Below are 23,981 nucleotides of genomic sequence, written 5' to 3' on the forward strand. Positions count from 1 at the left end.
TGAAGCAAAATCAATGGTTAAAATTGCACCGCGGCACACGACGCAACGAACAACGCCCAATCGCGCGTACCTGGCAATTCGTCGAGCACCTTGTGTGCGTGGAGGTGGGGCGGATTTGACGTCGCGTTCTGGGACGCGCAGGCGAAGCGGCGGCGGCGGAACGACCAGCGAGAGTGCCAGCCGCGACGTTGGTGCCGACTCTCTGAAGAGATCAGTCGTCGAAGCGGCCGGCAAATCCAGCGGCGTAGGGGTGGGAGGCGCGGGAGGGAAGGAGCGACGAGAAAAAAATGCGCGAACCAACGGTTTATGGGAATAGTCACGAACATGTGGGAGCCCGCCTCACTTTTCGGTGCGTCCGACGTCCCCGGTGCATCCCCCGTGGGGCGGGGACGGCCTCGGGGTGCCGGACACCGTATCGGGACGCGCCGGACAAAAGGCGGCTTTGGGCGCGGCTGAGAACGTTTTTTTGCCGGCGCGCTCCAAATCCCTTTGTGGGACGCTTTGGGGACGCTGGAGATGCTCTTATGCTCGTGGATGACGTCATGTGGGAATGCGTCGCGTCACGCCGCCATGGCACGTTCATCTGCCTCGGTATAGGTGAGAAGCCGCTGCTTGGCGGTAACGATGTTGTCCGCACCCGCCAAGAGCTCCGCTTCCGCGAGCGACTCGTAGTCGCCTAGCGCCCGCGCCAGTTGAAGCGCCACATTTCAGTGGCCGCGCACTAAACTGGCGATTTTTACCCCGCGTGATTATTACTTTTGTGAAGCAATTACACCTGGCATTTGCATAGGTATGATGCACACAACCGCTTAAGAGTCTCAAGTATCATGAAAGTTATACAAAAACAAAATGCGTTTTTTTTTGAGAAATAAAATGCGAATTACATATCAATCTTGAGCAATTGTAAAAATGCCTAGGGGTAGCGGTGGACCAATCCGATCAAATTAGTTGGGTAATTATTAGGCTTGCTTCTTGTACAAATGAGTTCAAAAACGCTGTGAAAGAAATAGTTCCAACAAAGGGCATAAAGATCAAGACTGAACTTCATGTACGGAGTAGTATGTACCAGGTTATCTACTTCTCTCCGAATAATGCACACTGTCGTCTAAAAAAATGCACAGAAGAAATGGTTAGTTTTCCTCTCTTCGTTCTCTTCGAACAATCTTATCCAAGAAAAAAAAATCAGAGAATATAAAATCTGTGCCCTCTCATTGGAAATCAGAAAGAGTACGAGTAGATCCATCTACGGCCTCGTTCTGAAGCAAAATGTCAACTGCAAGTCTGCAACACATCCCAAGATGCTTGGAGTAATCCAGTTCCACCCCACCACTCGCTCCAGCTCCAGCTTCAGCCATGGCATCGGCGGCCACCAGCTCCTGCTTGCTCTTCCTGCTCGCGCTGCTCCTCCCCCACGCAGCGGTCGGAGTGCCGCGCAGGCACCGCTTCCCGCCGCTCCAGCTCGCCCCAGTCAACGCCTCGGAGCCACCCACCACCTTCTTCGAGGTTGACCGCCCGATCCGGCCGCCGGGCGGCAGCGTCGGGCCCTGCTCCACGCTGCTCCTCTCCGACTCCTTCGGCTACACCTACGGCCTGCCTCCCTCCACCGCCGCCTACGCTCCGCCCAACTGCCTCGCCGCCGGGGGCGGGTCCGTCGCGCTCGCGGTGCTCGAGTGGAGCGCCGACTGCCGCGGCCTCCAGTTCGACCGCATCTTCGGCGTCTGGCTCTCCGGCGCCGAGCTCCTCCGCGGCTGCACCGCCGAGCCGCGCCCCAACGGCATCCACTGGTCGGTCTCCCGCGACGTCACCAGGTACGCTGCCCTTCTCTCCGAGCCCGGCGAGATCGCGGTGTACCTGGGCAACATCGTCGACCAGACATACACCGGCGTCTACCACGTCAACCTCACGCTTCACCTCTACTTTGACCCCGCGCCACCGCCGCCGCAGCATGCCGATCTGATCCTGCCCGTCTCGAGAAGCCTACCACTGTACGACGGGCAGTGGTTCTGCATCCAGAGCTCCACCGATGTGCAGTCAAAGAAGCTCGCAATTCCGTCGAACACCTACAGGGCCGTCCTTGAGGTGTTCGTTTCGTTCCACGGCAGCGACGAGTTCTGGTACACGAACCCTCCCAACGAGTACATTGAGGCTAATAACTTGTCCGACTTCCCTGGCAATGGCGCCTTCCGGGAGATCATTGTTAAGGTCGATGAGGACATCGTCGGTGCTGTTTGGCCGTTCACTGTCATCTACACCGGCGGCGTCAACCCGCTTCTGTGGCGACCTATCACCGGTGTTGGCTCATTCAATCTCCCAACGTATGACATTGACATCACGCCGTTCCTGGGGAAGCTCCTGGATGGCAAGAAGCATGATTTCAGTTTTGGTGTGACAAATGCACTGGATGTATGGTACGTTGATGCCAATTTGCACCTGTGGTTAGATCACAAGAGCAACAAGACAACTGGGGGACTGATAAGCTACAATGCAGAGACGTCAGGACCCAGTGTGGAATCGGAGTTCAGCGAGCTGGATGGGCAGTTTGTGACGACTGCAAGCCGACATGTCTCAGCCACCGGGTGGGTGGAATCATCACATGGGAAGGTCATGACAACATTCTACCAGAGATTCAGCTACAAAAACAGCAATGTGTATAGCAAGAACGGCGTTGTCCAAGTGGTGAACCAAACGATCGATGCAAGGTCTGGTGTTTCCGCCACAAACGACACTACGGTGCTGCTCTCGGAAGAAATTCACCAGGTCTTCCCACTATATCTCTTCTCTGGAACCTCAGATGAAGTGGAAGATGAGTACTCCATGATTTCAGTTGTCAAGCTGGGCATCAATGAGAAGAGGTCTAACAGCTCTCTGCAGAACTCGCAGTCGGCACGCGGTAGCATGAGGGTGAAGAAGAATTTGGTGATTTCTGGATCGGGGCAGAACCATCAGGTGTACAAATACATCGGTGCCGATGGATGCTACTTCAGAGATGTGAGCAGCAAGGACTACACTATAATTCTCGACCACACTGATGATTCATGCTTGAAGAGATCGCGAGATGTAAGCTCCAGATTTCCCTCCAGGTTGCTTGGAGGATCTGTTGATCGAACTGCACATGTAGATATCTGAATTGTTCGGGAAGTCTGTAATAAGGATTGCATAAGCTTTATCTTATGCCTCCATGTTGTAGGTATAAATCTTGCAAATTCAATTAAACACTTCTTCCAATTACGGGTAACATGAACTGTATCATTGTCACTGTTAATTTGGTTTAGAAATTATTCAGCTTTCCACGAATTGTGATTCATGTCAGTACACTACTGGTACTTTAAATAATCAAGCTTCAGACACTGTTGCTGGTTACATTGTTTTCTGCATGTCACGATTCAGATTTCAAACCATCTGATAGGTTTCTTGAGTGACAGCGGGAAGAAAGAAGCGTGTTCACAGGCGTCTGATAACACTAGCATTTTGGCCTTGGACAGAACGGCTGTTCTGGTCTCCATCAACGTATTTTGAATACACAGATATGCAGTACACATATCAAATTATGAATATGCAATACGGGAGATGTTCTTCCAGTTCATTGTGTTTTTCTCTGTAGATCTTCTTTGATTCTTAGGGCTGAAAAACCATACAAATGTTTGTACTGTTTACTTTACATTCATTTCCAAAGGGAAATTTAAGTTTAGTCCAATCTTGTTGAATATTTCTTTGTAAGATAACAATAGTGTAGTGCATGTGCATCTATTCTTCGAGGAAAGTTCATGTGTTCTTTTTTTTTTTGAAATTAAAGTTCATGTGTTCTTCATATGGTGCAACCAAATAACTTCAGTTACATATTCATTTGTTTTAGTTTGTATAGGACTTAATGCGGCAAACCAAAGAGGCCCTTAAAGATGTTTTATTTCCTGGATTCAGTGTCAAGAAAATAGGCCAGAAGGTTAAGGCCGATGAGCTAATACTTGAGAGAGTTAAACATCTTTGGATCAGAAGAAATTCTATTGGGAAATGGAGGATTGCAACGATAAGATAATATATCATATATCTTGATTAAACACATTAATATGATAAGAATATGCATGTACAAACCAAGGTTTGAAACATACGTGGATTTATATGACTTGCACGAATAAGGAGAAGATAACATGTGATAGTCAAGATTAAATCATTGCCAATTTAGACGCAAAATAAAGTTGCAGTGTTATTATACATACCCTTGTTTCTTTTTCTTATATGAAGGAATTCTATAAGAACATCTAGTTGGATTGTACAAACCCCACTTTTCATTTGAATCCAGGAATTCTATAAGAACATCTAGTTGGATTGTACAAACCCCAGTTTCATTTGAATCCAGGATCAAATAAAGATTTCCTATCCTTTACTCATTTCATTTCAATAAATGGATGGATATCGCTAAAAAAATCACGTTCAACTACTTTTTTTTTGCGAAACACGGTATAGTCGTAGACGCCCACACATACGCACATACACTCAACCCTATGAACGCATACACACCCTACCCCTATGAGCACTTCCGAGAGACTAAGTCAAAGAAATTTCATCCGACTGGTCTTCAGATTGATGAAGTCACCACAGACGCCTCGTTGTCGATGGGAACGTCGCCTCCCACCGAAGAATATTCCGATTATTATAAGACACCAAAGTGTCAAATCTGGGGTTTGAACTCTGGTGGTCTGGGATGCCATTGCCCTCCTAATCACCCAACCACATGTTAGTTCTATGGAAACCAAAATAAGATGAGAGAAAAAGAACAAGTAGACTAAGATTGTGGCACATGGATCATTAATTACCATGCGGTATATTTCAGTCCCTCAAGTCTCTTTTTATCGCCTCCGCCTATGTAAACTTTGGTCGTGTTCTGCCCCTCATTGTATTTTCCATACTCCCTAGAATTCAATTACTGGTGTTTTTGGAGGCCTTCGTTGGATAGGACCATAGCGCCATATTAGGTGTTGGACTACCTTCTCATCTACCGGCCATTGCAAATAACTTCTCCTTACTCTTTGATTGTATGCTAATGCTGAATCTTAGTACTCAACTTGCCGGATCCGCCTCTTCCACTAGACCTCGTCTTTCAAAGAGCAGTAACCCTGCACAAAGGAGACTTTTCGGTCCATCAAAGACCGGTGCCACCCCTAGCTATCACGTATTACCTCGTTCTAATTCAGTCCTTTTTTATATGGATACACATCCACCGTAGCGTGTGCATCTCGACAACACTCATTCGTTGGATGCGTTATATTTTAGTGGGCCAACATTCTGCTCTGTAAAGCTTCGTCGGTCTACCATCCTATAGAACTTACCTTCTAATTTTTGTGGGACCTTGTCACATAGAATGCCAGATACTAGTCGCCTCTTCATCCATACCGTCCTAGTCCTGTGGAAAACATCCTCATCGATATCACCTTATGAAAATAGTTCTTTAAATTTGAGGGACAAAACATGGGCTCTAACTTTATGAAAGAAATTCTTTTTGAGAGTCCATGTCTGCTCCGGCACGAATCACATGTCACATTTAGCCAGCCCATTAGCCCATCAGGGCCCAGCTGGTCTCACCTCAAGACCACAGAGTCACGAGACCGACGGCACCCGATCACTCGCACCCACCGACCACTCCTCGTCGTCTCCAACCTCTCCGCAAAAACCCTAACCCCACCGGAGAGCGAGCCCCCCGCCGCGGAGGAGGAGCAAGATGTCCCGCAGCGGGCCGGTCACCCAGGACTGGGAGCCCGTGGTCGTGCGCAAGAAGCTGCCCAACGCCGCCGCCAAGAAGGACGAGAAGGCCGTCAACGCCGCCCGCCGCGCCGGCGCCGACATCGACATCTCCAAGAAGCGTAAGACCCCGCCCGACCCTCCCCAACCCCAACTCTCGACCCCTCGTCCCGAACTAGACCGAAATCGTTCGACGCGGGTGGTCGATTTGGCCGCGCTCGCGCAGTAGCTGCTACTTCGTCTCGACTCTTGAGTAGGCGCTTGGTTAATCGAGCCAGCTTGGCGCGCGCGCGGTGCTGGATGCTAGGGCGTTCGATGCGCTACCGATCTCCTCGTTTTCTCGGAGATCGGCCGTTCATGGCTCACGAGAATTTTGGGGGGAATAAATTATTTGGCTTGTTCTCGGGAGAATAAATTGTTAGATTTTTTTTGTTGGACGAACAAATCGGTCATTTTATAGTTCGAAGATCTCTAGAAGAAGACTAGATCACGTTCCTGTCTGGTCTTTTGATACTGCTTAGTGCTTCATTTTCCCGAGTTTTTTTGTTGTTTTCTTCTACGGTTCACTCGTTTGATTACTAATGATGCAGCACCTGTGTTGAATCTGAGGCGAGAGCACACGATTCACTGCGTTTCGTCCTTTTATCCTGCATTGTAGCAGCGGCTAGTTGATTTGATTGTGTTGCAATGTTTGATTGTGTACTGTGGATTACAATGTGAACCATCTTTTGCAGCGTGTAAAGTCTTGTAAAAAATCGTTGATAACAACCTGTGGGGCAAAATCTGTATAGTAGAGTGCCGTTGTATTCATGATGTCTTCGTTCTGGATGGAAGTAATACCGTGTTGGGGCAATGCTGCGTGTACGAGTGGGATTAGGGTGTACTAGTGTCCTACATGCTCAATTAGCACCTGAAATGCTACATGGAAGTTTTCTAAATAATTGAACAGTGTTGATGCAGCATGTCTCCACCATATGTCACAAAATTTCAGGCGCACTGAGAAACAAAATTCGCCAATCATGATGTGTATTGTAGCAAGGCCGAGTGTGGTGTGAACAGTGGATTTGGCTACTGTTCATGTCAACTTTTCTTTTTCTTTTTTCCGTGATGTGTGAGTTTAATTCTGATTTGAAAATATTGTGCCATCGAAGATCCATGCTGTGTCAATCTTGTCTGTGTTTATCGGGATTTTACATTGCTATTAGAAGTGCTAATATGCTTTAAGTGCACCAGTACACCTCATGTGCATAGTGCACACCTATCAAGTATCAAGTTCAATTGTGGAACTAGGGTCGTTTATTATCTGTTTATTTTTTGGGAATGTCTGATATCTAGGTCTCTTTGCAATATGTTCCATGCTACATTGGATATTACATTCTTCATCATGTCAACAAATTGCTTGCCATTAAAGTTGAAGGTTTTCATGGAATACCTTTCTCTTCTATAATGAGATATTTTTTTTAGTTCTTCTTATACATCTTGTGGCCATCATAAATGCTTGCATGTTGTTGTTTGGTTCTTTGATAGTGCTTATTAACTTTATTTTCCTGAGATTTTAGTTTTCTTTTACGGTTCACTTGTTCAATAGGTACTGATGCAACTCACGTGTTGAATCTGAGGTGAGAGCATGTGGTTAATGGTGTTTCATCCTTGTATCCTGCACCGTAGCAGCGACTCATTGCTTTTATTTACAACGTTGTTTGTGCACTCGAACTGGCACTGGAGGTTACTTCCAAGTGTCAACCGTCTTTTGCATTATGCGAATCCACTGTAAAGCGTTGATAAGAACCTGTGATATGTTGGGGCAAGATCTGTATAAGTAGTTCTGATGGAAGTATTATGTATTAGTTCTGATGGAAGTAATATCATGTTGGGGCTATGTTGCACGTAGTAGCGGGATTAGCGTGTACTAGTGTCTTAGATGCCCAATTTTTACCTGTAATTTTTTTGGAAGTTCTCTTAAGAAATTGAACAATGTTGATACAACATGTCTCCACCTTGTCAGAAAATTTAAATCACACTGAGAATAATCATGAAGTGAATAATACTGAGTTTAAATTTGGTGTGAACAGTACTTTTGGCTACTATTCACTGCAAGGTTTCATGATTTGTGCGTTGAATTCAGATCTGAAACCTTGTGTCATGGTAGATCCATGTCGACGATGTCTTGTCAATCTTTTCTAAATTCATGGGGATATTACATTGCCACTAGAAGAACTAGTTCTGCTTTCAGTGCACCATTACACCTCGTGAGCCTAGTGACAAACCTATCACGTCCAAGTGTGGAATCTAGGATAATTTATTTATCTTTATCTTTTTGCAAAAATAGAGAGTTAGGAGTGTCTACTATCTAGGTGGTTCTTTGCAATATGCACTCCATGCTACATCGACTAGTACCTTCTCGCTCATGTCAATAAAGTGCCTGCCAATTTAGGTTCAAGTTTGTCATGGAATACCTTTCTCTTGTATGATGAGATATTTTTCTAGCTTTTGTATGCATGCTGTGGTGGTGTGGCCATCATAAATGCTTGCATATGATCAGTATGTGATATATTGTATGATAGGGTGTGCTGTGGCATACATAATTTTGCTTTACATTAGCAGGATATCTGTACATATTCTTGTGCACACTTTATTTATAGAGATAAATAGGAATTATATTATATATTGCTTTAACTCAGATGGCATTGTTGCTGAATGCAGATAATGCTGGGACAAACAAGGCTGCCAATAGCGGCACATCGCTCAACACAAAGAGGCTTGATGATGATACAGAGAATCTTGCTCGTGAGTTCCATTTGTTTGTTGCTATTTTATATTTCAAAGAAGAATGACCAGTTAAAATAGTTGTTCCATTTTGTCCAATCATTTGTTTATGTGCTTTTGTTTATGCATCTCAATTGAATCTTGTAATATCTGTGAAATTTTACAAATGGTTTGCCTTTGTTTTAGAAAAGAACTTATGCATGATATTTGCTTGTCAGTTGATCAGCACATCTAGTTTTTTCCTTATTGCATTCACAAATGTGACTGCAATGCATTGTCTCTGAGATATAGCAGTATATATCTACTAAAGAATGTTATGCTTGGTTGGGTGTCCACGCTATAACTGTTATTATTCCTTATTTATCTGCTATCATTTCTCTTGTTTATTTGTTGTTCATTGAATTGTTCGAGGTTTCGAATAAGCTTATGTTTGGTTGGGTGTCTACACTATAGAGACAACTCTTATTCCTAAATGATCAACTATCATGGTTTACTCATTGTTCAATGAATTGTTCGTGGTTTGGAATAAACATAATTGGTGCGGTTGAAGCCACATTTTTTTAGGTTCTACCAGTATGTTCCTGCTGGAGCTAATTAAATATGCTGGTTAGATGCTGTTTGCATTCTGCTGCCAGTATGGGGATACATTATTTTGTTTTATTTGTACTTATCAAAACATTAGTTACGTAACATGAATACTGCTATCGTTGCTATGAAATTAGGATATTTCAATGTGTCGTTTTTTATAATTAACTGTCAACTTATTTCATCGCTTTTAAGCTTTAACCATTGTTTTTTTTTGGGTTTTCCTTAACAGATGAGCGTGTGCCGTCAGACCTGAAGAAGGGCATTATGCAGGCAAGAATGGACAAGAAACTCACACAGGCACAGCTTGCACAGGTATGAATCTTACTTGAGTGCCAACTTGAAATCTGTAATATCTCTGCCTTTATTCACTAGACATTGCTTGACTACCAGATGATCAATGAGAAGCCACAAGTCATCCAGGAGTACGAGTCAGGCAAGGCCATCCCGAACCAACAGATCATTGCCAAGCTGGAAAGGGCTCTTGGTACAAAGCTGCGAGGCAAGAAGTGAAGGCCGGCTCACATCTGACAGGAGCTCAGGCTTTCAAGAGAGCTTGGCTGGGCAAGTTTTACCGCTAAAATTGATGTTGGCTAAGACCTTATAGAGCCAGTCTACTAAATCATGCGACCCTAAGAAACCCTTGAACTGATATGTCGCTTAGGTTTGGGTGAATGTAATTATAACTAGCTTCTGCGTATCTGGGTTTCGTTTCGTCAGTGGGTTCTCATCGATGTGAACTGTTTCTGAATGCCTGAACCTATATAATCAGTCTTGGTTACTTCATGTCTCTGCATTTTTCCTGCGTGTTCGTTTCTAGTATCTATAGATGATGGCGTCTGTCACTCGGTTTATGTGCTTATTTCTAGGATGACATGACCAATTTCTCTTTGTCGAAGCAATGTGGAAAAAGTAAGAATTAGATATCTGAATCATAGGAATAGGTTTTTAAGGATTATTGCATGTTAGTTTTTGAGAAAACAAAGAAAAACATCTAGTATGAGATTGGGCTCGAAGAATGCAAATTTGTCTTCATAGGAAAATCTTCCAGGGATTGAATTCTCCAAATTTCAATGAAATCTCCTTGAAGTTTCAAAGTCACGTGCATGCTCTATTACTGCCTTTGTCAAGGGTCTCCTGGGCCCACCAACCAGTGAGATGCAAAGACCATGTGGGACCCACCATTAGCCCTGAATAAGGTGTTTCCGGTTATGGATGATAAATTGATAAGTTGATAACTCACTACCAGCCAAAACATTTCCTTGTATGATGAAGCGGAGTAAGCAAGCTGTTGAATGCAAGTAGTAGAGCTAATTACACCCGCGGTACACCATCTTGTGCTAGATGTGATAATTTGGTCCAACAAGTTGTAAACCATGATACCGCCGTCCATGAACTTTCAAATTGCATGATGGTTTGGTCCTGGCGAATCAGAAGGCGACGCGTGGATGGCCAGGTGGTTTTTGTCGCGCGTGGATGGTTTTGCTAATACCCCCCTGGGAAATTGTTGCACCACCTTTTCGTCCAGCCCCTGTTGCTACTCTATTTCGTCCCCAACCCTAGGTCGTAGACGGCGACGGTGGCAGCGATTTGCACGGCCATGGCGACGTAGTGCTGAGTGGCGTAGTGGCGGAGGTTGGGCGAGGGAGTGCTTGGAGGCGGAGCGGGGGAGTTGTCTGCAAGGTCACCGGAGGCGATGGCGCCGATAGGGGGCGCGTCGGCCGTCAATGCCGGCGGTGGCGGAAGCACGTGGGCGGAGGAGGAGTGGAAGGAGACCTCCGTCGTGTACTACCAGGCATCACCGAGGAGGACGCCGGCGAGGGCAAGGACGCTGGTAATTGCTCTCTGTTCTCGAAATCATCTGCATTGCTCTGTTTTTGGCAAATCCCCTTGCAAATTATCTCAATTGTTGTCTGAAAATCTAGAGCAATTTGTTGTTTTGTAGGATAAAATAGAAGATGTAAACCAGGTGCAGCATAGAAGGTTGAATGTGAGGGAAACTGAGGAAGAAAATATGCTCCTTTTAATGAGATTGAATGAATTAGAGGATGAAGTAAGGAAGAGGAAGGCAGGGAAGAAAGCAATGCAAATAGAACATAGGGAGGAGCTTAGAAGTAGAGATAGGAGAGAGTTCTTGTTTCTCATAATTGTAGCTAGTTGTGTAGCCTTGTATTTTGTTTCTGCTTTGATGAAGGGCTTTCTTTGAGTCAACTTGTACTGTTTATATGATGAAATAAAATTTTCTTGAGGTTGGCTGCTTACTCAAATTGTGTTCATTCAATTACAGTATGAAAATCAATTGAAATGGCATCAGACTGTCATCATTGTAATGTCTACCAAATCAACTTGTCATGCATTGTTCAGTACATAAATGAAGCAATGTCATATGCATTGTTCAGTAAATAACCAGAAAACAAGTTCAGTGATACATTCTCATGTGATGCTAGTTGTCAGCTGTGGATGGTGCATTTTGACTCAAAGGCATCTCATGTGCATTGTCATTTGCACTGATTTCTTCATTCAAGTCTGGAAATGCATTGAGGTCAATGTTGTCATCACCAAAACACATGTAGTACACACTGCCAGGCCTGTTGCATAGCCTCTTCTTGATCTTCCTCTGGCAACTTGGTGTGCAGTTCCACTTGTGCTTGCTTCAGCTGATCTTTTTCTGGTAGCACATGTAGATCTCCCCTTCCTCTTCCTCTTTGTTCATCAGTTGATGTTCCCCTTCCCCTTGTTGCTCTTCCTGTGTCAGCGCTTCTCCCCCTTCCTCTTCCTCTTTCTTGCTGAGTTGATGCACCCCTTCCCCTTGTTGCAGTTGCTACTCTTCCTCTTCTTGTTGCTGTAGTTAAATTGTGCCTTCCTACAGGGATGACACAAGGGTGATTTTAAATTGAAGTGAATCTCCTACCAATGTTATTGTTAACTTGTGAATTTGGTTTTTTTCTACCTATCTAGTTTGCATATAAATAGCACCTGCTGCTGTGTTGTTAGCAATACAAGCAATGGATACCACAGAAGACATAGTGTACCATAGGAGAAGGTCGACTGGTAGCAGTACACAACCAAATGACATAGTCTACCATAGGAGAAGTGTGAGAGAGTGGGAGTTGGCAGATGCTATGACTAGAAGTGCTAGGGAGCAGGAAGTTGTTGTTGCTTTGGAGCAGCTTGGTGAGTGTGTGGTCAGAACACAAGTCATGGCTTTGCCAACTCCAAGATTTCCAGGTCAAATTAGAAGGGCTTGTCGACCTGAACATCCATAAATGTCTGAGCTGCCAAGAAGAGTGCATGGCATGCATCCTAGGGAGGCAAGGAACCCGAAAATTTGTTCAGGTGACTTCCCTCCACTTGAACAACTGGAGAGGGCACTGGATGGGCAGTACCTGCATGCACTTGTTCCTCCAATAATAGAAAGGAAGTTACTGCTTCCATTGTGCTTTGCAAGGTGAGGAAGGCAATGAAGAAATGGTTCAGGAAGGTCAAGAAGGCAGGGAAGAAGTAGACTGTAGCTTGTATAAGCATGTGTAATAAAGTGTGTTCTGTAATAAGAAGTGTTCTGTAATAAATTGTGTTATGCAATAAAGTGTGTTGTTGTTCCTAACCTGAATAATTTCTGGGATGTCATATTCTTCATCTTCCTGGATAATTTCATCCTGTTGTTGTTGCACTTGATCTTGCACAAATTTCAGGTGCCCTCTCTTGTTGTGATCAGCTTTCCCACAGACAGAGCAATGGATTGTCACACCAGCTTTGGTAAATACTTTTACTCCTTTTTTCATCTTCTCCTCTGGTGTTTTTCTTCTGTTTTTCTTGGGTCTACCCATAACCTTTGTGAACAGAGGTGGATGTACAACTGGTGCACTGAATTTTTCCCAGAATACTCTTCCTCTAAGTGGGACCAAGTTGAAGCTATATGCTCTCTTGTATGTATCAACAGTGTAACAACTGTGGACAAGGGTTTCAGGATTTTTCCTATCTGTTCTGCAACAAGCAATGGCATGATGACATGGTATACCTGTTAATTGCCATCTTCTGCAATCACATGTTTTCCCCTTCAGGTCAACACAGTAACTTCTTTCCAGCTCATGAGATTGGACAGAGAATAGGTGATTTCCTGCTGGTTTAACAATGCAGTTCAAAATCCATTTAGTTAACTTGTCCATTTTCTTCTTAATTTTAGGACAGATCCTTCCATGCCATTTTGCTGCATCCATCTGTTTGGACAAGTTTCTCTGCATCTGCTTGTGGAAAAGCATGTCAAGCATTGACAACACAGGATTTTCTCTAGTTGCCAATATATAGCTGTTGAAAACTTTAGAGTGGTTATTCAGCAGCATGTCACACTTGCAAAAATCTGAGAAAAATGCCTTGATCCAAGTGTTTGGCTAAAGTTCTTCTATCGGAACCTCCCAGCACCTTCTTCGAGGTTGACCGGCCGGTCCGCCCGCCGCGCGGCAGCGTCGAGCCCTGCTCCACGCTGCTCCTCTCCGATTCCTTCGGCTACACCTACGGCCTGCCTCCCTCCACTGCCGCCTATGCTCCGCCCAACTGCCTCGCCACCGCTCGCGCCCGGGGCGGGTCCGTCGCGCTCGCGGTGCTCGAGTGGAACGCCGACTGCCGCGGCCGCCAATTCGACCGCATCTTCGGCGTCTGGCTCTCCGGCGCCGAGCTCCTCCGCAGCTGCACCGCTGAGCCGCGACCAAACGACATCCTCTGGTTGGTGTCCCGCGACATCACCAGGTACGCTGCGCTTCTCTCCGAGCCCGGCGAGATCGCGGTGTACCTGGGCAACATCGTCGACCAGACATACACCGGCGTCTACCACGCCAACCTCACACTCCACCTCTACTTTGAGTCCACGCCACCACCGCCGTAGAATGCCGACCTGATCCTGCCCATCTCAAGAAGCCTACCTCTGGACGACGGGCAGTGGTTCTGCATCCAGAGCTCCACCGATGTGCAGTCAAAGAAGCTCGCAATTCCGTCGAACACCTACAGGGCGGTCCTTGAGGTGTTCGTTTCGTTCCACGGCAGCAACGAGGACTGGTACGCCCACCCTCCCAACGAGTACATTGAGGCGAACGACTTGTCCGGCTACCCTGGCAATGGCGCCTTCCGCGAGATCATTGTTAAGGTCGATGAAGACATCGTCGGTGCTGTCTGGCCGTTCACTGTCATCTACACCGGTGGCGTCAACCCGCTTCTGTGGCGGCCTATCACCGGTGTTGGCTCGTTCAATCTCCCAACGTATGACATTGACATCATGCCATTCCTGGGGAAGCTCCTGGATGGCAAGGAGCATGATTTTGGGTTTGGTGTGACCAATGCGTTGGATGTCTGGTACATTGATGCCAATCTGCATCTGTGGTTAGATCACAAGAGCAACAAGACAACTGGGGGACTGGTAAGCTACAATGGATCGGCGTCGGGACCCAGTGTAGAATCGGAATTCAGAGAGTGATGGCGTGTAAGACACACGTCCGTTGGGAACCCCAAGAGGAAGGTGTGATGTGTACAACGACAAATTTTCCCTCAGTAAGAAACCAAGGTTATCGAACCAGTAGGAGTCAAGGAACACGTGAAGGTTGTTGGTGACGGAGTGTAGTGCGACGCAACACCAGGGATTCCGGCGCCAACGTGGAACCTGCACAACACAATCAAAGTACTTTGCCCCAACGTAACAGTGAGGTTGTCAATCTCACCGGCTTGCTGAAAACAAAGGATTAAACGTATTGTGTGGAAGATGATGTTTGTTTGCGAAGAACAGTAAAGAACAAGTATTGCAGTAGATTGTATTTCAGATGTAAAGAATGGACCGGGGTCCAAGTTCACTAGTGGTGTCTCTCCCATAAGATAAATAGCATGTTGGGTGAACAAATTACGGTTGGGAAATTGATAAATAAAGAAGGCATAACAATGCACATACATATATCACGATGAGTACTATGAGATTTAATCGGGGCATTACGACAAAGTACATAGACCGCTATCCAGCATGCATCTATGCCTAAAAAGTCCACCTTCAGGTTATCATCCGAACCCCTTCCAGTATTAAGTTGCAAACAACAGACAATTACATTAAGTATTGTGCGTAATGTAATCAACACAAATATCTTTAGACAAAGCATCGATGTTTTATCCCTAGTGGCAACAGCACATCCACAACCTTAGAACTTTCTGTCACTGTCCCAGATTCAATGGAGGCATGAACCCACTATCGAGCATAATGTGGTGACCCGGCATACCACTGCATGGTGTAGTATGCAAGTCTGATATAACACCAATGAAACACCATTTCACTAGTATTATATCGCTCAGAGTGGTACAACAGAAACATATGCGGGTCCAAGGCATGTCTATAGAATTACACACAAACTCTGTTACAGAAGATCATCACAGCCTCCTACTTTACAATGAGGTAAAAGCTGCAATTAAACTCCGGAAGAACGACTCGTAGTCTAAACCTATCGGGAACTCTATTTGTAGAGTATTTATCTAGCTACGAGAGGCTATGAATAGATTCTAGCTAAATAGGAGCTAAGTTTAGGAAGCTAGTTCTTTTCTATTGCTAATCTAGGTTTTCTCCTTGTCGGATGAGGTATCGCACTCTTCGACGGGTCCTGTCCCGTGAAGTAGTTGTTGACTCCTCGGCCTTTGAGTTGCGGTGTAGATCCTTCTTCGTTGCCTCCATATCTAAGCAGGGGATTTAAGAGTGGGATGAGTACGAGCGTACTCAACAAGTTCATTATAGGAAAGAGGTGTTTAATGCACTAGCTACGGCATTAGACCAGAAAGTCTAATACCAATTTATTAGGGATAGGTCTCTATTATTTTATGACGACATGACAAGTATTTAGTTGCTACTATGGATCTATGAATGTAAAGAGGGTAACAAGATCATATACTATAATCTAGGGTTTAGGTTTAGGGGTAACTAGGGTTCACATATAAATTAAAGGAATTAGGGTTCCTAAACGAGTTTAGGTTTTTAGGGTTCCACATAAATGACAAGGTTGTGATTTCATCCAATAGGGAATTAGGGTTTTCATATGATTAAACATAACCATAAAGAGACAATTATTGTATTCTAATACAAAGTAATATCTAATATTTTCTTGATATGAAAAATAGAAATAAGAAATTTTCTTTTAGTATTTAGGTCTTAATAGTTTAAGATTTAAAATTCTAAAATTTAGAAAAAATATGTATTATTTTCTTTTAGACTTTAAATGGTTTCTTGTTATTTATTCTGTTTACGACTTTTCTTTTGTCAAAAATATTTCTATTTGGATTTTTTATATCTTTCTTTTGTTAATTATTAAAAATCAAATAACAACTTTTATTTATTAACTTATGATTAAACAAAACAAAACCTTATATTTATTATTTAATTGAGGTTAAAATACTCTTTCAAACATTTTAGCTTTCAATTTGTGTTATACTCCAATTTAGGAAGGATCTGGGTAGAGCTAGTTAGTTTAGCTGAAGCTAGGGGTCAATAGAAGCACATACGTACACGATACACGTATACGGATGACACACGAATCGATTTGGGCTCAGCCAAAGTGCACACGCACGCAAATTAGCCGTCACGCGCACACGCATTCCCTGTCGATCCCACCACGCACGCGGCACTTCTCCTCTCGATTCCCCTTTCTTTGCGATGCTGCCGAGGCTGCTCCGGCCAGCCGCCGGCCATGCCCGCCGTCGCCGGCCGCATCCGCCGTCGCCTGCCGGCTTCCCAGCTCCACCACGGTATCCTCCTTCGACTCCCCTCTTCGGAGTCTCCTCCTTGCTCACGCGCGCCCGCGGCTAACCCTAGCCCGCGGGTTGGGTTGTTCGCCGCTGAAAACCGGCGCCGCTGCGCATTCGCCCGATACTGTCGACCTCCGCTCTCTCCTTACTTCCATGACGCCGCCACTCGCACCCACGCCGCCAACCTGAGAACCCTAGCTACTGCCGGCCGATTCGGCCATCGCCGGCCTTGGCGAGCGCTGCCGTTGGTCAAGGTCGCGCCGCCACGGCCGTCTCCGCCAGCTCCCCTTCACCGCCACCTGGTCCAGTACTCACGTGCCTGCGGCTGGCTCCGGCCGATTCCGGCCTCTCCGCCGCCGATGCTCTTCGGTGTGGCCTCGCCCTCATCTCCACTACTGGGGTTTGCTGTCGCGAAGCTGGTAGGATGGCAGTGTCCTGCTACCCTGGCATCCTCCGATGCGCTGCTGTGCTGAATTACTGGTAGGGTGTGGTTGTGGTGGTGAGGATGGAATGGTGGTGCTGGTTCTGGTGCTGGTGGTGTTGCTGTGACGCCTTCCTCGACTCCGACCTTGACACCGACGGGACGGTGCCGCGGACACAACCTCGGCGTCGACTACACCGTTTCGCCTGCCTCCTCTACAGAGCACTGTGAGCTATACCCCTTTCTCCATCTCTCTCTGTATTCTCTATGGCTACGAATTTGTTGGCTAAGAACTTGTGTGTGCTTGACCTGATTATTGCATATGCTTGGGGAGTGCTATTCATGTGCTATATGACTTGTAAATTTGTCAGTTAAGTACTGATTCTAGTGAGTTAGATTATATGCTTAAGATGTAACCTATAACTACTAGGTGCTGCATCAGAGTGATTAGCTAATATGTGCTTGGTAATGCTCCAGTTTGGATGAATTGGTTATTCTGGGAAAGGCTGTTGGTCTGCTGTTACCCTTGCTGCCTCAGTTTGGATGGATAACCATCCCTGGCCTGAGTTAATTGCTGAAATGATATATTTGATAAAACTGAATATGAATACTACTGCTGGCTAAGGCAATTCAGTGATACTCTTGTTTAATTCTTAGTGGCTTATATATACAAGGAACATGTATTATTGATTTCTCAAGCAGGCCTTTATTGTTGGCTTGTTGTTGAGCTTATTTGCTTGTTTAATAGGGCTTGGTTGTGACTGTATGTTACTTGGTTGGTCTGGAAAGAATTCCTGGACCCTAAGTAACATCATATATCAAGTTGATTAATAACTGACTACTCTACCAGTTGCTATATATTGATGATGCCCCTGTTTGGAGGATTCCTTCATCCAGGCATATCTGGCATGTACCATAAATACGCATGGTTGCTTGCAGATGATTGTACCTTCATGGTGAGCTTATATGCATGCCTATAGTGCTTTGATACTATCGTTTTGCCTATGCTTGAGTTACAGGCTGCTATTTTTAACATCTATAGATCATGTGTATACATGATCTGATCATGTACTTCGGTTTATGTGGTGCCAGGTGACGATCTTGAGCTTATGGTGGCATTTCCCCTTGCCTGTGCCATCAAGTGATATTCACTAGATGATATGGTCTTAGGGAAATCTTGCCTAGGTTCACAGATGGATTTAAATGTTGGCTTGATGTATTTGGATGGGATTGCAGTGGGTGGTCTTTCTGATTGCCACTGCAGTGCTTCCAAAACTTTTAAAAGATGTACTCCCTCCGTCCATAAATAGATGCCAAAGATTTCTCCAAATTCGGATGTATCTATACACTAAATTGTGGCTAGATACATTCAAATTTAGACAAATTTTTGGCATCTATTTATGGACAGAGGTAGTAGAAAAATTTGTGGTAAGATATAATGCCTTTGGATTAACCCAAATCTAATGGTGTTTTAAACTGGGTTAAACTTGGTAGCTTTTATAGTTGTGGTAATCTGGTGCTAGTCACTTTTGCTCCTGGTTGTGTGTTGATACTTTGTAACTATGCATACAGCTGGATCTTGAGCTAATATGGCTTGGTATCATTTATTCTACTCTATTTAAGTTGCCAGTTTTATTCAGGTTTAATACCAAGTGATGATAAAAACATTCACACATTGATGTTTGATGCTTTCCCCCGATTTACTTGTCTATCTATATGCTTTGCTGGAAAGAGTTCATGTATGATCTGTTTCAAGTGTGAGATTTATACCTCACTCCAGCTCCTATAGAAAGTGTGTTTTGATCTTGTTTAGCTTCTGATCTTGATGAGCTTCTCCTCCTTGAACTTGTCCTTCTCCTCCTAGATCCAGCTATGTCACCATGATCTTCTTGCTTCAGATTCTGGTTTATGATTTGATTTGGCTGTTGGAATTCTAGGATGTTTCAGTGTTTTGGACAAAAGAACTGCGACATGTTCTTGGGCCTTAGAGCATCCCCACTCGTTGGCGCTCCCCACGCCCAAATCCGGCGAAATTTTCGTCCGGATTGGAGGAAGATTTGGCGTGGGGAGTAGTAGTTTCCCAGTCGCGTGCCCAGGCGAAGTCGACGATGCGAATTTAAAAAACGGAAACTTGACAAACTACGGCTAAAAACGGGTGAATATAGACTAAATTTAATGATATTTATTACATTACGGGAGGAGTTCATACATAGAGGCCGAACTCGACTATATTTCGAATTCGGCTAGGGGAATTCAAACGCTAATTTTAAAACACGGCGCTCTACATGCCGAAATGGCGGTAGAACACCGTGTAGTCGCCGCCGTCGTCGTCGGAGCCGTCGTCGTTGGCCTTCGGCTGCGCGGCCCGGCTGTCGCTGCCCCGGCCGGCGTCTCCCCACCCCGGGATGGCTTGTACCAGTCGTCGTCGGAGGACTCGAGGTCGACGACGGGGACAGCGACGCCGGATGGAGGTGTCGCTGGACGGCGGTACCGCGCGACATCGTCGTTGGCGGTTGGAGCGGCGCGGGCGGCGAGTTGGCGTGCGGCGGCCAGGTCCAGCAGCCGCCGCTGCTGCTCCGCCTCCTCGCGCTCCCTGTCGCGCCTGGCCCAGTCCAGGCGCGGCGTCGTCCGCGCGCTTCTCCTCCTCCATGTCGTGCGGCGACCCGGCGATCGCCTCCGCCATCGCGGCGTCCTCCGCGCGCTTCGCCTCCTCCTCGGCGAGCTGCTTGCGGCGGCCTCTTTCTTCGTCTTCTTCCGGCCGCTCTGCGGCGCGGAAGGCTGTTCGCGGATGACGAGGGCGCCGCTGCTGCGCCCTCTGGTCGCCGGCGGAGACGCCGGCTCCTTCTTGACGCGCACCGGCGTCGAAGGCGACGTCGCCTCCTCCCTCTTCACCGGCGCCAAGGATGACCTTGACGCCGATCCGGAAGACGACGAGCTGGCAGCCATGCGCCGTGGCTGCCAGACGCTTCCCCGACGGCGGCTCGCCGATGCCCTCGATGCCGATGGAGGGGGCATCGTGAGCACCGGGAAGTTGCCGCCCTCGATGTGCGCGAGGACGTTCGCCAGCGTCCTTTCCGCGCGCTCCACCACCGTCGGCGGCCCACGGCGTTGTTGCGCGCAGGCGGAGGCGGCGGGCCGTCGTAGGCCGCCGGCCTCCCGCTCCCACCGCCGGAGGAAGTAGGAGTTCCACCGCGTGTAGTTCTCGGGGTGGTGGCGCGGGTCGGCGCGCTCCTCGTCGGTCATCGTCATCCTCGCCTCCTCGATGGCGACGTCGAGGGCCCGGCCCGCGGCGGCGGCGGGATTGGAACGCCGCCAGCACTTAGCCGCCAGCCGCCTCCGGGAGGCCTCGTGTCCGGCGGGCAGGGGTACCCCGCCTAGTGGAGGAGGTGCCCCTCCCACGCGTGGAGCGACCGGCGGGGGAAGCCGTTGTTGGCTACGCCGTCGTCGTCGTAGAACGCCATCTTGAGAGTAGGGAGAGTGGAGGGAGAGTGGAGCACGGGGTACGCCTCGCGGCGAGCGGACCGGCGTATATAGGCGTGGCTGGCGCGGGGATTAAATGCCGCGTGGATTGCGACGCGTCCGCGGCGAGCTGACCGGCGGCAGCCTTTAGTGCGCGCGGAAGACGATGCGTGCGCGGAAGACGACGACATTAACTCGTCGCGTGGCCGGCGAATGCAGACCGGTGGCAGGCTTTACGGCGCGCGGAAGACGATGCGATGAGGACGACGATCGGTTTCTCTCGCCGACAAGTTGGGGCCACCGCACGCGCGGGAAGTTTCCTCGCCGTTTCGCGCGCTTTCGTTTCGTCCGGAGTCCCCGAGAGCTCCCCGGGGGGCCGGGGATGGCGTGGGATCGCCGGATGAATTTAGGCCCAAATCCGGACGAAAACGAGGAACCGGGGGCGCGACTGGGCCGAATTACGCCGTCCGGATGGAAAAAACGCTCGTCGGGGGCCTGTTCGGGGGGACCAGTGGAGATGCTCTTAGTTTAGGACGTCGGCTGTGAAAAATTGTATGCTCGTAGAGTGTTTTGAACAACACGGCATGGCTTTAATACCCTGCCCAAGGAGTGTCCTGGGTTGACAGCACACACATGCAAATGGTGACAGTGCTGTTAGCTTGCATGGCTGCTTGACGTGACTGAGTACATCTCCTTGTGGATCAGATCGGCCAAGAAAGATCTTCCTTTTGCATGTCCTTTATTTTTAATCCAGCCACTTGGCTTTACTTTTCACTTGTGTTCTCTTTGTTTGTTTTGCAGGTGATCAAGTTAAACAAGATGGTCTAGGAACGTGGACGAAGGTTATGAGCTTCAAGATTTAATTGTAGAATTATTTCCCTTTTTCTTGTGTTTTGGATTTGTAATTTATATTCCTTTTTTCTATGTTATTATTTAAGACTTGTGAATATTTATACCTTATATATAATTAAGAATTCCATTCTTTATTTGCAATTGTATTTAATATTTATAATTCAGTTTCCATTATTTATGTTCAGTGATTCAATAATCATGAATTACTTATATTTATTTATGATTTCAAATCCAAGGTGATTTCAAATGTGGAAGTCAAATATTCCTATTTGAATTGTTTCTTTCCCATACAAACCAAAGCGTCAAAGGTCATGCCGAAGTTTATCGCGCTCATGTCGATGACCTTAGTCAATTCCCATCAACACAAGCGAAACCTCGATCTCTTTGTGTTTTCAATAAATGCGCGAAATTTCCCCGGATTTTTTATGCATGAATGCAATGCACACATTTGTTTCCTCTCTTTTTTGTAACCCCAAATCTTGGGATGTTACAGTCTCTCCCCCTTAAACTAAACTTCGTCCTCGAAGTTTGAGCTCTCTCACGTTTCGGGGTGTGGAACTGACTTCTGTAGACTACGACTTTTCTTGAACTCCGTGGTGATCTTGTTGGATATAATTGAATATATCCCTTGTCCAGATTCTTCCTGGAATTCGATAATGTTTGCCACTGAACAACTGTTACTTCCTTCACTTCCATAATTTCTTCCAATACTCTAAGCTTGTTTCCTTTCTCATTGAAGATTCAATGATTGGGACTTCTTCTGGTGCTGCTAGTCTTAACTGAAGACTAATTGGATAACATACCCTTAATTGGTAAAATAGGTCTTTGTTTTCCCTTACTACCAGAACTGCAATAATGATACTTAGTAAGGTACTTACCATGGAAATGGTCTTGATGGTTTATTTCCCTAAGAATGGATTAGACTCATTTAGTCTATCCGATCATGGATTATAGTTGATACCTATAACAATTTTGGTTCTTTAGGTTCCATGAAAGGAATCTTTCGAATAGTCTTTGATTCTGGTATGGTCAAACTCTTTCGGTCTTTGGTCATCTTGAGCTTTATTGGGCCTACGATATTTTCTTCATCCAACTTCTTTATGCTTGACTTACTTGAGCTTTCGTACTTCTGAGTAAATACTACTCACTTTCTCAAGTTATAGTCCACTTCTTACTTTCTCGAGGTATAAACCTCGGCTTCTGGTCTGACATCCTTCTGAAAGTAGTGTTCAACAACCTTATGAAAATAAGATTGAACTTCCTCTCAGTTCAGACCTTCTTCTTCTGTTTTGCTCAAAGTATTGAGTCATTGTACATCCAACTCAATCTTTAGTCTACCCCTTGGAGTTTTCTTATGGTCTTCAACTCCTTTTCTTCCAACCATTGGACTCATGGTTCGAATATTGGTCTAGGTCTAGCTTATGGGTTGTACTCTTCGAAGATCTTGCGAAGAATATCTGTGGTGTATCCACTCAATTGTGGACATCCAACGTGAATCCTTCGATTAAATGCTTATAAGTCATAGTTATTTGGCTGACAAAATTTTATTTGTTCACAACTTTTTGTTACAAAGAATCCAACTGTGGACTACTTGATAACACTGTGGCTATTTGTTATTTAAAAATGGACTCTATTATATGTTTTGATCAATTGGACGGGACATCTTCTACTCTATCTTCCAGTATTGATCCTATACGAACTGTGGTCTTCTGATACCAACTGTGGTTTTCTTATATCTGCTATCGTTTCATCTATAATCTTCCTTCTTTTCAGGGTTTATTGTGCAAGAAAACCACCAGCTGACACTATGAATATAGTATCTTGAGTGATTTCCCATGCATTCCCTCTTCCATAATGACTATGGTTCTATTTCTACTTCTCCATAATCACCATATTTCTCACCTTCATGCTTCTTATGTACTAAAGTACTCCTCTGTTGAGGTAAAGCATGAATTTTGATTGACACATCCTTTAGAGTATTGTGGTTGCTTCCCACAATTTTGCTTCCTTCTTCTGATGAACCTTCATCTTGTCTTTAAAATCTTTAGAATTCGTCACTTCCTCACACGAATACCATTACCCTCTAGATCTATAGCATCAAGTAAGAACTTGATATTGCAACATGCACTTGCATATCAAAGTCAAACTTCATGTATGGATCTAGTCAAACAACGAAAATCCAATAAAATCCAAGAAGATTCAGCTTTGTGCTTATAATACACACCATCATAAGCCTGAATATAATAGTTGAGTAAGACATCTCTAAACATCAGGCTCTGATGTGTAGTATATAACACCACATAAGATGGGTTTGTATCGTGATACTTAGCACAAATATGTGGATTTCTTCTACTTGTCTCAACATTTATCTTAATTGCACATTTGCAATGAGACAAACTTGAAACAG

At 45.8% G+C, this 23,981-nt stretch overlaps 2 protein-coding genes, 1 long non-coding RNA gene and 1 pseudogene across 3 annotated transcripts; all 4 read left to right on the top strand.

Annotated features, from left to right (window-relative positions):
• The first annotated feature begins 542 nt into the window (after positions 1-542).
• Positions 543-3,290, top strand: LOC124663987 (peptide-N4-(N-acetyl-beta-glucosaminyl)asparagine amidase A-like). The gene is made up of 2 exons (XM_047201609.1): positions 543-618; positions 1,340-3,290. Exons 1-2 carry the CDS (start codon positions 543-545, stop codon positions 3,124-3,126), a joined length of 1,863 nt encoding a protein of 620 aa, XP_047057565.1. The 3' UTR covers positions 3,127-3,290.
• A 2,326-nt stretch (positions 3,291-5,616) lies between these two features.
• LOC124667100 (multiprotein-bridging factor 1a-like) lies at positions 5,617-9,870 on the top strand. Its single transcript, XM_047204428.1, has 4 exons — positions 5,617-5,855; positions 8,437-8,520; positions 9,317-9,399; positions 9,478-9,870. Exons 1-4 carry the CDS (start codon positions 5,714-5,716, stop codon positions 9,595-9,597), a joined length of 429 nt encoding a protein of 142 aa, XP_047060384.1. The 5' UTR covers positions 5,617-5,713; the 3' UTR covers positions 9,598-9,870.
• A 2,219-nt stretch (positions 9,871-12,089) lies between these two features.
• Positions 12,090-14,548, top strand: LOC124663988 (annotated as a pseudogene).
• A 2,637-nt stretch (positions 14,549-17,185) lies between these two features.
• On the top strand, positions 17,186-21,708 carry LOC124664978. Its single transcript, XR_006990451.1, has 2 exons — positions 17,186-17,490; positions 21,524-21,708. It is a non-coding gene; the product is annotated as an uncharacterized LOC124664978 (long non-coding RNA).
• The last annotated feature ends 2,273 nt before the right edge of the window (positions 21,709-23,981 follow it).

This window comes from Lolium rigidum, chromosome 6 (genome assembly GCF_022539505.1).
Source record: "Lolium rigidum isolate FL_2022 chromosome 6, APGP_CSIRO_Lrig_0.1, whole genome shotgun sequence".
NCBI classification, from domain to species: domain Eukaryota; kingdom Viridiplantae; phylum Streptophyta; class Magnoliopsida; order Poales; family Poaceae; genus Lolium; species Lolium rigidum.

What these genes read in the sequence shown, in the direction of transcription:
- LOC124663987 (XM_047201609.1), top strand. Translation starts at nt 543, where the DNA reads ATGTGGGAATGCGTCGCGTCACGCCGCCATGGCACGTTCATCTGCCTC. An exon ending in TGAGAAGCCGCTGCTTGGCG is followed by an intron (nt 619 to 1,339) that starts GTAACGATGTTG and finishes CACTCGCTCCAG; the next exon opens with CTCCAGCTTCAGCCATGGCA.
- LOC124667100 (XM_047204428.1), top strand. Translation starts at nt 5,714, where the DNA reads ATGTCCCGCAGCGGGCCGGTCACCCAGGACTGGGAGCCCGTGGTCGTG. An exon ending in TGATACAGAGAATCTTGCTC is followed by an intron (nt 8,521 to 9,316) that starts GTGAGTTCCATT and finishes TTTCCTTAACAG; the next exon opens with ATGAGCGTGTGCCGTCAGAC. An exon ending in CACAGGCACAGCTTGCACAG is followed by an intron (nt 9,400 to 9,477) that starts GTATGAATCTTA and finishes CTTGACTACCAG; the next exon opens with ATGATCAATGAGAAGCCACA.